General features: G+C 40.7%; 1 protein-coding gene across 3 annotated transcripts in view; it reads left to right on the top strand.

Annotated features, from left to right (window-relative positions):
* MAD1L1 (mitotic arrest deficient 1 like 1) overlaps nt 1-13,144 on the top strand; it is a 482,152-nt gene that overhangs the window by 454,878 nt on the left and 14,130 nt on the right. Inside the window, exon 18 of one of the 3 annotated variants that reach the window (XM_075565586.1) lies at nt 2,512-4,111. The exons of the other annotated variants lie outside the window; for them this stretch is intronic. Within the exon in view, the coding sequence (XP_075421701.1) occupies nt 2,512-2,634 (123 nt within the window). The 3' untranslated portion in view covers nt 2,635-4,111. Of the gene's footprint in view, nt 1-2,511; nt 4,112-13,144 lie in introns of those variants that run through there. 3 annotated transcript variants of the gene reach the window in all.

The following is a 13,144-nucleotide window of genomic DNA, read 5'->3' as shown; positions in this document are numbered from 1 at the left end:
AGCAATGGAAGTAGCCGGATCAGTGCGTCATGCAATCAGACAGCGGCGGTCTCGTCTCTGGGCGCGCGTTTCAGCAGGAGGAGGGGATATTGAACTCAAACTTTACAGTAATTTTAGTGTTTCATATTAGATTACAACATTTCAGCACATTTACGTGATACGAAGGGATAAAAAGCTTGTTTAATTAACATGGACCTACCGCCGTGTATCAGGTACATGTTTACACAATACAGTCGGGGCCGCTGATGGGGTGGAGAACCGGCCCGGTGGTTGCGGGGACCCCTGGCCGGCCAGTGCTGGAATTTGGAATATATATATATATATATATATATATATATATATATATATATATATATATATATATATATATACAGCTCATCCCCATTCTAACGCTGTGCTTGGGGTCCAAAGAATCACATTGCGTTATAAGCGGATCGCATTAGAAATAATGTACAATTGTATGCATTGTACAACGTCGGATCGTGCGCTCCTCTCCACCTTCTCAATCCTATACCACTGGAAGCTGCACATCCAGCCAGCCACACAGAGGAATTGTGAGTACTGAATTGCTACAGGGGAACTTCCAATGAAATAGATCGTGGGGGGGTCATTCCTACCCATTACCTGTCTTCAGGAGGTTCGTTAACCCATTTTTGCTAGCTATATTACTACAACTCATCATTACTGTCTATGGATTATCCTCGGATGTTGGCATTGGCTATTATTGGTTATTATACCTAGCATTTGAGCGCTTCTTCTCTACCTATGCATTGTACAATAAAGTATTTAAGATATCAATAATCGTTTTGTAAAGTATTCATAGATACGAAAATTGGGAGCCATCCTTGCATCGCGTTATAAGCGGATTCGTGTTGTAACAGATCGTGTTATAACAGGGTTGAGCTGTGTATGTGTATATATATATATATATATATATATATATATATATATATATATATCTCACAATGGTGAGAAGTCACTGGATAAAAATACTCACCAGATGTACTATTTGACATAAATGTCAATTGTATCCATGCGATATATCATCAGCCCTTTATCTGTTGCAATAATTGGAAGGTTCTGTGCTTTATTCAGCAGTAGTTAGGAGATAGACAGTTGAGTTCCCAGTCTGACTATTTTATGATGACAGCCGGCTGAGAGAAAACAACCCACAGACAACTGCAAGAAACTCAGAAATACTTTGAAGAAAAGTGTAGTCGTGTAATTGGAATTGAATATTTTATTCTTCGTGCAAACATTCTGACGCCTCACATTAGAAAAAATATACAATATTATTTCTGTGCAGCTTTTTCAGTAATGTTACATTATTGTGGATATCTAATATTTTACTGTTGCTCTGAATCATCTTTATTAATGCTGTTCAATTTTAACATTATACTATGTTGCCCAGTCAAACATGTATAATACAAATAATTATTCTTTCCTTACAGATTTTAAATATTCCTTTGTGTGTGTGTGTGTGTGTTGTGTGTGTGTGTGTGTGTGTGTGTGTGTGTGTGTGTGTGTGTGTGTGTGTGTGTGTGTGTGTGTGTGTATATGTATGTGTGTATGTAAAAAAAAAAAATATATATATATATATACATGTAGAGGTATCAGTACCGTGTTAGCCGAGCTTCAATAATCAAAAAAATAAATAGATGATACCATTCTGTGGCTAACGAAATGCTTTTATTTGTGCGACCTACACTACCGACACGATTTATTCGAGCAGGGCTAGTTCCGCAAGCCGGGGGATGCCCCGGCTTGCTAGCCCCACTCCCTCGGCGTGCCGCGCGTCACCGATGCGCGGTCACGCGTCATCGGGTGCCAGCGCCCCCTGCACGCGCGTCCAGGGCTCCCCGAGGGAGCCCTGGTGTCCCGCGATGTGGGGGACGGCGGCAGGGGGTTCCGGGGGTATTATATATATATAATACACACACCCATGAAAGCTTGATCCATTTTATTCATATTTGTTTCACTGAGTTGGACAAAAGTTCCTGTGCTAGGAGGTGGAATCAGTACTTTGCCCTGCACCTGTATATCAGTCTTTTATTAACCGCGAATGTCAGATTTATGACCTCTTTGGGTTTGGGAAGAATTAGTGAAAGCCCTGATAGTAAGAGAAGGCATATTTTAATAATCTGTGTGGATACATGCTTAAGATGCAGGGCAGATCTGAAGTCACTTCTAATTAGCTGTATGCTGCCGAAAGTAATAAACAGTTGTGTTTTAATCCAGAAGCCAAATGGACATAACCAACCATAATTTTCCGAGCCAGACTGCTGCCCAGCTTTCAGTAACATCTGAAGAGAGAATACAAGCAAACTGGGAAAGTAGAGAGAGAGCGTGGTCTTTGTGTACAGTATGTTTAAGGACACTGAGATGGTTTGTGAGCTTTGAGAGAGGCTGCAGCATGACAGCTGTTACTAGACACTGCACACAGGCCTGCTGGCAAAATGCATCAATTTGTATGATATCTGGGTGTCTCTTCTTCTGTTTTCATAATTGCAGAGATGGTGTCTGCATAAATCTTCTCCCCGCTATACCTCCGGCAAAAGCTGCAGAGCTCAGGAAGGCAGTCTGTCTGCTGGGAGACACGACATGCAAAAAGAATGTCAAAATAACATGGTCTAAAAGGCTTCATTTCTTCTATTCTTGTCAAAAGACTGACACGCAGTCAACACAATGTAAAAAAACGCTGCTCATTCTTCCTCCTCCTCCAGCTGAAAGGAAGAACTCGGGATAAAAACCTTTTCCTTTTCGGAACACTGACGTTGTGAGCAAAAGATGGACAAGGGAACGTATGTAAAGATGATGTGGATTTCGTGTTGGAAGTCAAATTCCTGCAACATGCCAGAATAATAGTGGAAATGTAGAGCTGTCCAGAGGCTGAATACAGATCCAGCTCATTTCTTAACCCTCTGGTTAGCTGCAGTTTCTCTCAGCATGTGATGCTTTGCAATACGAAGTTACACTTCTCTATTCTCTTTGTTTTCACTTTGGGGAACCATTCCTCCAACGTCGCTTGTGTATGTTTGTATTTTGGTTAAAGTCCAGCATCCGTCATATAAACGGGTTAAAACAAATTGTACCATGAAAATCTGCATGTTCCACCTCTGCTCCTCATCCTTAACTACTGTAGTTGCAGTCTCTGTTGGTTTGGATGAATGCGAATCCCCACGTGACCCTGTTACATAATGACAAGCTGCCCTTGAGCGCTGTGTGTCTTTGTCATTTAGGAGCCGTTTCTGGTCTTAAGAAGTCCCAGCAGATTAATGTTTTGCCTGCTTGGTCTCGACGACGTGTAGCTTGAGGGGTGCTGGGAGAAAAGTAGAACTCTGTAGGGCACGGGTTCTCAACGCCAGTTCTTAAGCCCCCACCCCATCAACAGGTTAGGTTTTCAAGATATGCCTGCTTCAGCACAGGTGGCTCAATCCGTGGCTCCGTGCTTCAGCACAGGTGGCTCAGTCTTCGACTGACCCACTGATTGAGCCACCTGTGCTGAAGCTGGGATATCCTGAAAAACCTGACCTGTTGGGGGGTGGTCTTGAGGAGCGCTGTAGGGTGCTAAAACAACAGATCCACTTACTGTATATTACATTCGAAAAAGTGTGTTTGCCCAAATAATACTTTCTGTCATTATCAATGTGTATTTCATCATTCAAAATATTTTAGGCAAATAACATTAGTCTACAGTGCTTTTGCTAGAAGCGTTTTTGCAACACAAAATATATAATCCTGCTTTGATTCCATTAGTACAGTGAGCATAGTATAATGCAGCTCAGAGGCGGCACTTAAACCTTACCATCTTTAATGAGCCCAGCATATGTTATTCCAATTTATTTTGCTCAATTAAATAGCAACTAAAGTTTCAGGACCTGAACGGAGAAGGTGCTTTGACACTGTAAATATTTACAGTACCGATGTGTTGCTTTTGGTCTTGTTTGGACCTCCTATAAAGAAAAGAAAGAATCCCAATACTGATTGCTGTTGTTTTCTTTACCGTATGTTCTGGATCTTCAGACAAACTCATCCTTTGAATGTATAGTTTTGGAGATAAGACATTCTGAGTGATATGAATGAGATTTGCAGGCTTTGAGGAAGGGTGTGCAATAGAATTATATTGGAAGCATACTGCCTGCTTATCCTCTTGACTTGAAATGTCTTTGCATTTTAATACATGAAGCCATTCTTTTATTGAAAATACATATTAACACTTAAACACATTTTAGTAAGAAAGAAAAAGAAAGATAATATTAATTATAAGTTACTTTTTGTTGTAACAATCATTTTTCAGAGATAAGCCCAAAAATGCCCATGAGGCATATCTGTTCATTTCAGTGCTTTCAGTCCAACCAGCCACTTCCCACGCTCGTTCACACACATACCCACACTCGTACACACACCTACTCATGCTCGTTCACACACCTACTCACGCTCGTACACACACCTACCCACACTCGTACATACACCTACTCACGCTCGTACACACACCTACCCACGCTCGTACACACCTACCCACACTCGTACACACACCTACCCACGCTCTTGCACACAGCTACCTTCTCTCTCTGAACAGGAAAGAACCCAACACACAAAAACACAGACTGTGAAAGGAAAGCTCATTTACAGTACCGAGGGGAGACTGCACTAACTTCCCCGGCCTATAGCTAATGCGTGTTGATGTCTTACACGACCCATTGGAACATTATTCACATGAGTGCACGGAGATCACGCACCGCAATGCTTTGCATGCCCCTTGGCAGCTAAAGGGTTCAATATCTTGGTACTGGTAGAACTGGAGGGCGCAAGCATGCTACATTTAATCCATGTAGGAGCCGGCTGAGTGTTTGTAACCCCTTCAGTGCCCTATTGACGGCATACTGCGTACGCCTTAAAATGTGCCACCCGTTCTCACGTTTTCTGTACGTCACAGACATTTGCTTGTTTTTTTAGACGGTGGTAGGACCCTCTGGCACGGAAGAGGTTAATGTTATTTCTCTATTTGCTTTGTTGACAATTTAAATGAATAAAATAGAAATGTGTCGTTTTGTTGAAGGTGTATTAATTCTCACATCTATACCTACAACGAGGACGCTATTCCTGCCTTACAGAAGCTTAAGCTTCGGCCCCACATTACAATGTGACCCTCCCTGTTGCAATGTATTTGTGTAGATAAATGCTTGGGTAGCATAGGAGGATTATGCAGGAATTGTGTAAACGTGGCACAGTGACCCGCGGGAGACTTTATTGGAGACACTTATTTATAGTCCAAATACGAGATTGCGATCACAACAGGAAAGCAAGGCGCCCGTACAAACACTCCGCACGCTGAATGTGCTCCTATTTCTAATTAGAAATTCTATATGTATTTAATTGTTAGGCAGCAAAGCAATTATTTCCTATCACAGGAGACAGCAGATCTACAAAACCCTGTAAATATAAGTAGATATCTCTCAATTCGAGCAAACAAAAAATATAGTAATTCAAATGTGACGTCGTCGGCCGGTTTCTCGTTCCAAAGAGTGTCCTTGATGGTATCTTTAAAAATATAAATAATCGAGATTTAAGAACATTTTAAATATTACATAATGGACTTAACGTGACAAGAATAAAAGCAACGAGGTTACAAGGTGGCGAACGTTTTTGCAAACTGTTAAAGGAAATGCCCCATGAAAATGTTTCCTTGTGTTGTAGAATATCCTCTTGGTGGTTGGCATGTAACAATTGAGGTGACTGTTCTTCCCCCCCCCTATGTCTGGTGTTTCAAAGCAAGTCTGCCAACAGCCAAAGCCATGGGTGTCGCTGCCGCACTCTGTACCGCGCTTGCAGCATTCTCCTTTCTGCCATTCAGAGCGCCAGTATAAAAGGGAACAATGGGGGACCAATTAAGTTCTTTGCGGATTTTACTGCCAACATCGGCTAAAGAAAGGAACCTCAATGTCACAGTGGAGTGTCGCCTACTTAGATCTTCTTAAAGACCCTTGTTCTGGTGTCAATGACTTCTCCAAAAAAAAAACCTGGAAGCTAGATCCATTTTAATGATGATACAAAGTACTCTTCCCTATTGTACTCTTTCTTATCTCCCTTTTGTTGTCTCCCCTTATACAAGGAGATAGATCACATTGCACATCCAGTCTCTCCTGTCAAGTGTCTCTTTCACTGTGTTCTGCATGAACGCTTCCCAGCTTCGTTTCTTCCATGGTCTCAGTGTCATCGTGCCTACTGCACAGCCCCAAGGTTTCATCTATTTCCCATCTCCAGGAGTAGTTCTGTCATACAAAGCCTGCGTCAGAGCCAGGTCCGCAGCACAGAGTGTAGTTCAGCTCATCAAAAAAGGATATAGATTACTTGGGAAACACAACAAAGAAGAATTGCTGGATGACAGACACAATGGCCTTATTTACCTCTTAGATTGTAAGCTCTTCTGGGCAGGGATTCCTTTTCTTAATGTCTATTTTTATGTTGAAGCGCTTCGTCCCATGATGTGTGAGGTTATCATATCACGTGTATTACTGCTGTGACGCGCTGTCTACCTGGATGACGCTATATAAATAAAGATATCCATACAATAAAGCAACTACTCTTCCAAATTAGCCAAAGCAGAAAATAAAATGGAGTGGAAGGGACATGAATGCATTGTAGTGTTTTCTGGTAATTATTGTTCTCTCCTGTTAATTTATTTCAACATATTATGCTGACATCATTTGTCAAACGCCCGTGCCCAGGACATACTGAAAAACAAGAGGTAACGCCCACGGGTTTTTTCCTGGTAAAATATTTTATAAATCAACAAACATGAAAGGAGAGAGATTCTGTGTGAACAGTTTTCCTCCGGCATACAGTATACAACAGTAAAAAAAATTAAAACACACTTATTTCAGTCGTATACTGTGTGTACTGTATATATATATAAATCTTAACCCCGTTATAGTGCGGTCCTCGGTCGCCACCCGCGACCACCGCGTTATAAACGGGGTCGCGGAACAAAAATGGCCGCCGAAACAAAAATGTGTGTATATATATATATATATATATATATATATATATATATATATATATATAGGCCATGTCTGTACATACTGTGCTATATGTATGCACACACAGCTGTCTCTCACACATACTTACACTCCTTGTTTTTCCATCCCTATACACCAATAGGGACCACAAAGTATCCACACACACTTTTAGTTGTGCTACAAACTCTCACATTTCCACACCCACCCACACCATTTATATCCACTCCCACTCCACACACACCTTGTGTACAGCACTGTATATACTGTGGGCTCTCCATTAATTTTTATTCACACTGATACACATACACACACTTTCTTCACTTGCTTTCAAGAACCTTTTGACACCTCTAGCCATAAAACACATCCACACCGGGGGAAGGACCAGCACAGATAACATTCCAAGAGACACTGTTTTTAAGTATACCCTTGCTTCATTCATTGTAACATCGCCGGAAGAAGAGATCAGTGTATCTCGAAAGCTCGCACAAATAAAAGCATTTCGTTAGCCACAGAACGGTATCATCTATTTATTTTTTGATTATATATATATATATAATAATCAAAAAATAAATAGATGATACCGTTCTGTGGCTAACGAAATGCTTTTATTTGTGCGAGCTTTCGAGATACACTGATCTCTTCTTCCGGCGATGTTACAATGAATGAAGCAAGGATTACTTAAAAACAGTGTCTCTTGGAATGTTATCTTTGCTGTTCCTTCCCCCGGTGTGGATGTGTTTTATGGCTAGAGGTGTCAAAGGGTAACTGAAGGCAAGTGAAGAAAGAGTGTGTATGTGTATCAGTGTGAATAAAAATGAATGGAGAGCCCACAGTATAAACAGTGCTCTACACAAGGTGTGTGTGGAGTGAGAGGGGATATAAATGGTGTGGGTGGGTGTGGAAATGTGAGAGTTTGTAGCACAACTAAAAGTGTGTGTGGATACTATGTGGTCCCTATTGGTGTATAGGGATGGAAAAATAAGGAGTATTGGTATGTGTGAGAGACAGCTGTGTGTGCATACATATAGCACTGTATGTACATACATGGCCTTTAGCGCTCATGGGAAGAGAGTTCGCTAGTGTCAGTAATGACTCATAAAATTTCGATCTCTGTTTAGGCCACTGCTAAGTGTCCCGAACAGTTGCATAAATTTGTATTCATGCAACCGTCTCTCTTTCGGGGTTTTAAGATTACCTTTGAGTATGGCAACCCTCAGATCGTTAATCTTATGGCCAGAGTCAGAGAAATGTTCGCCAACAGGACTGTCTCTTGTTCCGCGTGTGATGCTGTGGCGATGCAGGTTCATTCTCTTGTTTAGCCCCATATATATATACACATTTTTTTTTCGGCGCCCATTTTTCGGGTATTTAACCTAAGGTGAGGGACAGAGAGTGAGATCAGCCCCTGATGAAGCCCAAAGGAGAAATGCGTAGGGCGTGAATTAACTGCTATTGACCAAACACAGGACACTAGGTAGCTGTTACGCTACATGTTTTTATGTGGAGGACTAATTACTTTGGCTAAACAGTGAGTTACGAGGAGCAGAACGGAACTCTCGCGAGACTGAGTGACGTCATCATGTCAACACGAGGTATCGGACGAACGCAGAGGACGCGAGTTGCCGGAGGTGGAGAAGAGTCTGCATCCGAGGCCTTGAGTACATACAAACGAGTACGACATAAGAACTTTTGAGCCCCAAAGTACCGTGAGTACTAAGAGCACATTAGGTGCAGAGAGAGACCCGCGAGGGTTTGCTCAAACGGGGAGAATATCCAGTCCTAGGAGACTGTGGGCACGATCAATAGTGCAAGTGCTAAGTGTACTGTCACTAGAGCATCCGGCCAATTATACTAAGTGGATACATAACTCCACACCAGGATAACAACAGAGACTGTTAGAAGATCAACAGAGTATTATTAGCCCTAGATGAGTGTGAGATACTCTGAATTCTCAACCGTTTTATGAGAACTCACAAAGTGTGAGTTTTTTACCTACTGTTATTGAATTATATATTTTATTAAAACTGTGTTACACTATTTGTGTGTTTCTTACCTCTTTTTCTACATGTAATGCAACGTACGAGATAACACTTGGTTGTGAAATACGTGCTGCTGGATGTTCATCTGGGGATGAAGTCCTAGTTCCAGGACGAAACTAGTAGGGAGGAGGCTCTAAGACAAACTTTCAGCATCCCTATCCAACATCACATGCCAGCAGAACCCCCTGCTCATTACTGGACATTATATCCAAATTTCGGCCAAAATCTCGGCGGAGTGACGTCAGCGGGCTAGTCTCGCGAGACCAGAGGATCAACCAGGAAGTCACGGAGAAGGGCTGCAGGCAGAGGAGAACCAGCATGGCGCTTCTTGGCGTTCCACGTGAAGGATCCATACAGCAACTCCAGGCAGCAGGACGGAGAGGATTATAATATCCTACATGCTTGTTTACATCTGCTACTTTAATCATTGGCAAACCATACCCCCATTCTACCTATGCTCAAATTTATTATACAGTTAACAGTCATTTGCGCCGTTGTTTCCCCCCTTCCCCCATATATATATATACTGTATATATATATATATATATATATATATATATTTTTTTTTTTTTTTTTTTTTAAATGATCAGTCACCTGTATTTAACCTACAGAACGTGCCAATGCTATTTGGTCACTTTCGTCCTTATTCCTTTTCACCACTTCTGCATTGGCCCTTTTGCATCCAGATTGATCTCCCCAGCAGTATAGGGGATTTATGGATTGCTTTCTAGCATAATTCCTTGTGCTTACAAATTATTGTAGCTCTAAAGTGATTTCTCGTTTTCTTGGAAATGTGTGGAGCTGATTTTCGTGACCTTGCGAACTCAATTAAAAAGTGTGTTTGTTATCAACCTAATGAGATCACAACCTATAGAAATACCTTGTTCTGTGGTATACGCAACAGAGGTAATATTTGAGGTTATACACCCAGGCATTCAAATGCTTTTGTCTAGAATGTTATTGTACAGATAATGAATGTAATAGATTACATATATATAGCAACGTGGAGAAAATAGGCTTTCCACCGCAGCACCTGGAAGTGTGTGTGTGTGTGTATATTCATCAGGACTCCTAGAACCATGTTACAGTGTTATCCTTTGGAGGAAATCGCTCACTTTGAGTGACTTGAAGTATTGGCTTTAAAATGCATTCAAGTATTGCTTTCAATTGTCTAATGGGATCCTTTCCCATCAGAATAACAAAGTAAACATCGTGAAACAGGATTGTCAGAAGAAGGAAGACAAACAAAAGTCAAAAGTGGCCCTGGCTAATGCGTTTTATACATACAATTCCACTTCTCCGTGATCATTCCTTTCAATTAAGGGATGTTCGGACTAATGTGGGAGCTTTTTGAATATAAGATAATGGGCAATAGAAAAGATTGTTCATAACTGCTTAATTCAATGGAGAGATTTTGATAACTGGCTCCCAAACAGAGAACAAAGTTTGAGCATTTTAGTTTTTTCCCCGAGATTCCTAGAAGCAGAAATTGAATTCTATTAACGGCAGAGATTTGGCACTGAGGACTCGGGGAGCACGTGCATTTCTCTGGAGCAATGATGGATTGGAAATTATATTTCTTTCATTGAGCAGTCGGTAATTATTTTCCCAATGATGAGTGACTGACGAGGTGAAGACCTTTTTCAGTCTGATTCTTGACCTCGGGGTTTATTTAATTCATATTGTCAATGAAAATAGAAATCTGTTGTAGAATTATGGTCTCCCACTGCTCAATAAAAGCCAAGGTTGTGAGTGGAAATAAATATCCAGGGCAAGTTCGGATGTTTATTTTTAAAACTGGGAGATCATTATCCTGCCATAATTGTCTATTGCTATTATATTAGAACTAGGATATCCTTTGATTAGAGACTAAACAGAACAGCGAGATTAAATGCCCCATATCTGAGAAGGAAACCCCCACCTATGAACACACATTTCTCATTTATATTGGAAAACGAATAAATCTGTATTTTCAGCGGCCCGTACCATATTAACGTATCAATTCTGGCCTATGGTAAGGGCAAACTGGGCAGCTGCCGGGGTCCCACACTGTAGGGGACCCCCAAATTTTGCAAATGTGTTATTGGGTGGAGAAGTTAATATGGTCCTTAACTACCACCTAACAATCTTTTATCAATTAAAATCAGAAATGCCAGGCTTGCTAAATTGCTTATAGGTCATCAAAGTCAAACCTCCAAGGGGCCCCCAATGACTACTGCCCAGGGACCCAATAACCTTAAGGCCACCCCTGCATACATATATGAAAAACACTTATGGTTGTTTCATTAGGGTAACTTAGTGGCCAAAAACAATAACATCAGTTTGATTCCTTAGAAACATTGTCACTCTTAGTATAAAAGTTTTATTTATTGGTATTCTTTGTCAAATGATTGACATTTTTCTAGGTTCCCTGGAATCCATGCTCATCGGACGCTTGTTGTACTAAACTGGAATCTCTTAATAATGGTTACTATCGTTATATTACAAAGAACACAATACAAACAATAGAGATTAACATCATAATTGGGAGAAGTAGTGGCTCAGTGAGTAATGACACTGACTGGCACAGAGTTTGAATCAAGGGGAGCCTGGTTCAATTCCCGGTGTCAGCTCCTTGTGACCTTGGGCAAGTCACTTTATCTCCCTGTGCCACAGGCACCAAAACATAGATTGTAAGCTCCACGGGGCAGGGAAATGTGCCTGCAAAATGTCTCTGTAAAGCGCTACGTAAAACTAGCAGCGCTATACAAGAACATGTTATTATTATTATCGTAATTGTGTATTCTCAGATCAGAACAATTTTGCTCAAAAGTTTCCAGATAATGATCGTAAATGCCCTGCAATGCACTTGGTTACCATGGAAACATTAAAAGGTTTTAAATACCGTATGTCAAATACATGCACCTTTCTACTAACATTCATTTACTTTGTCATACTTGGTGGTCCTTTAACTTTGAAAAAACAATTTTTACTAGACGTACTTTTGTTTACTGAGCATCCATTTTAAGGTGATTTTGATACTTTAAAAATGCATAATATACAAAGCTGGTACCGAGATGTTTAGCAAATGAAACTTCGAGGCTTTCTGATGTGAGGCAGCCAAGTACGAACAAAGCAGTTGAAGCTGGAAGTTCTCAGAGTTGTGTTTTCGAAGCTTGATTACATTATGATACATTGGCTTCGTGCTTGGATGAAAAGAACCATCACTTTACACCCCCTTCTGTAGCACACACTGCACGTCATGCAAATGTGCGTGTTTTTAGCTCGTTACCCACTGGTCGGCTCTCCCACCGGCGCAGTCTGTGTTCCTCGAGTCTCTTTTCTGCTACACGTTGCAAATGGACTTTTGACATTTAGAAAATCTCACCAAAACGAAAAGGCAGCATGCAGAAATAAAGGAAATGTCGTTCTTAAAAGGTCATCTGTTTTCTTTGTCCCCGATTTTTTTTTTTTTTCTTTCTTGCTTTTTGAAATGAAATCTGTTCTTGTCAGGTAACCCAAGGAGATGCTAGAGATTAAACAAAGTGTAATAGGTTTGACTGTGGCATGCACCTTGCAGAAATGTATCTGGAACGAGGAAAAAAGCCATTTGGGGAAAGGGCTTTCCCATTGGATAACTTTGTTTAAAATATGCAGTATATATACTGCTGCTTATGGCATTGGTTGATTTTACTTTACCTTATATATTTAATAATAGATTATAAGCTGTCTTGTTAGATCAGTCACTATAAACTGTGGAATTACATAAACTTTAAATGTGGAATGAATTAAGAGGTAGCAGTTCGTTTTAATGCATATTGTGTATGTAGTTTGCACCATTTCATGACCTATTCTTTGGGATGACTGTAGGATGTACAGTATGTGACCTGAAATCAATTGTTCAATTAGAGATTGAGGCTTGTAAAATCCGAGAGAGAAGTGTTTTTGTAGAAGAAAGCTAGTAGGGAGAGCATTGCAGCTCTGTCGAAATGCATATAATTATCTCCCTCTATTAATGGACACAGTCATAATGAAACCGCTGCTTCTTATAGGAGTTAACAAGCCTTTATTCCTAATTAAATGATTGATTCCAAGTTGGAAAATTCC

This window comes from Ascaphus truei, chromosome 11 (genome assembly GCF_040206685.1).
Source record: "Ascaphus truei isolate aAscTru1 chromosome 11, aAscTru1.hap1, whole genome shotgun sequence".
NCBI classification, from domain to species: Eukaryota; Metazoa; Chordata; class Amphibia; order Anura; family Ascaphidae; genus Ascaphus; species Ascaphus truei.
The sequence above is the reverse complement of the archived record's forward strand: the minus strand, read 5'-3'. Positions and strand labels throughout refer to the sequence as shown.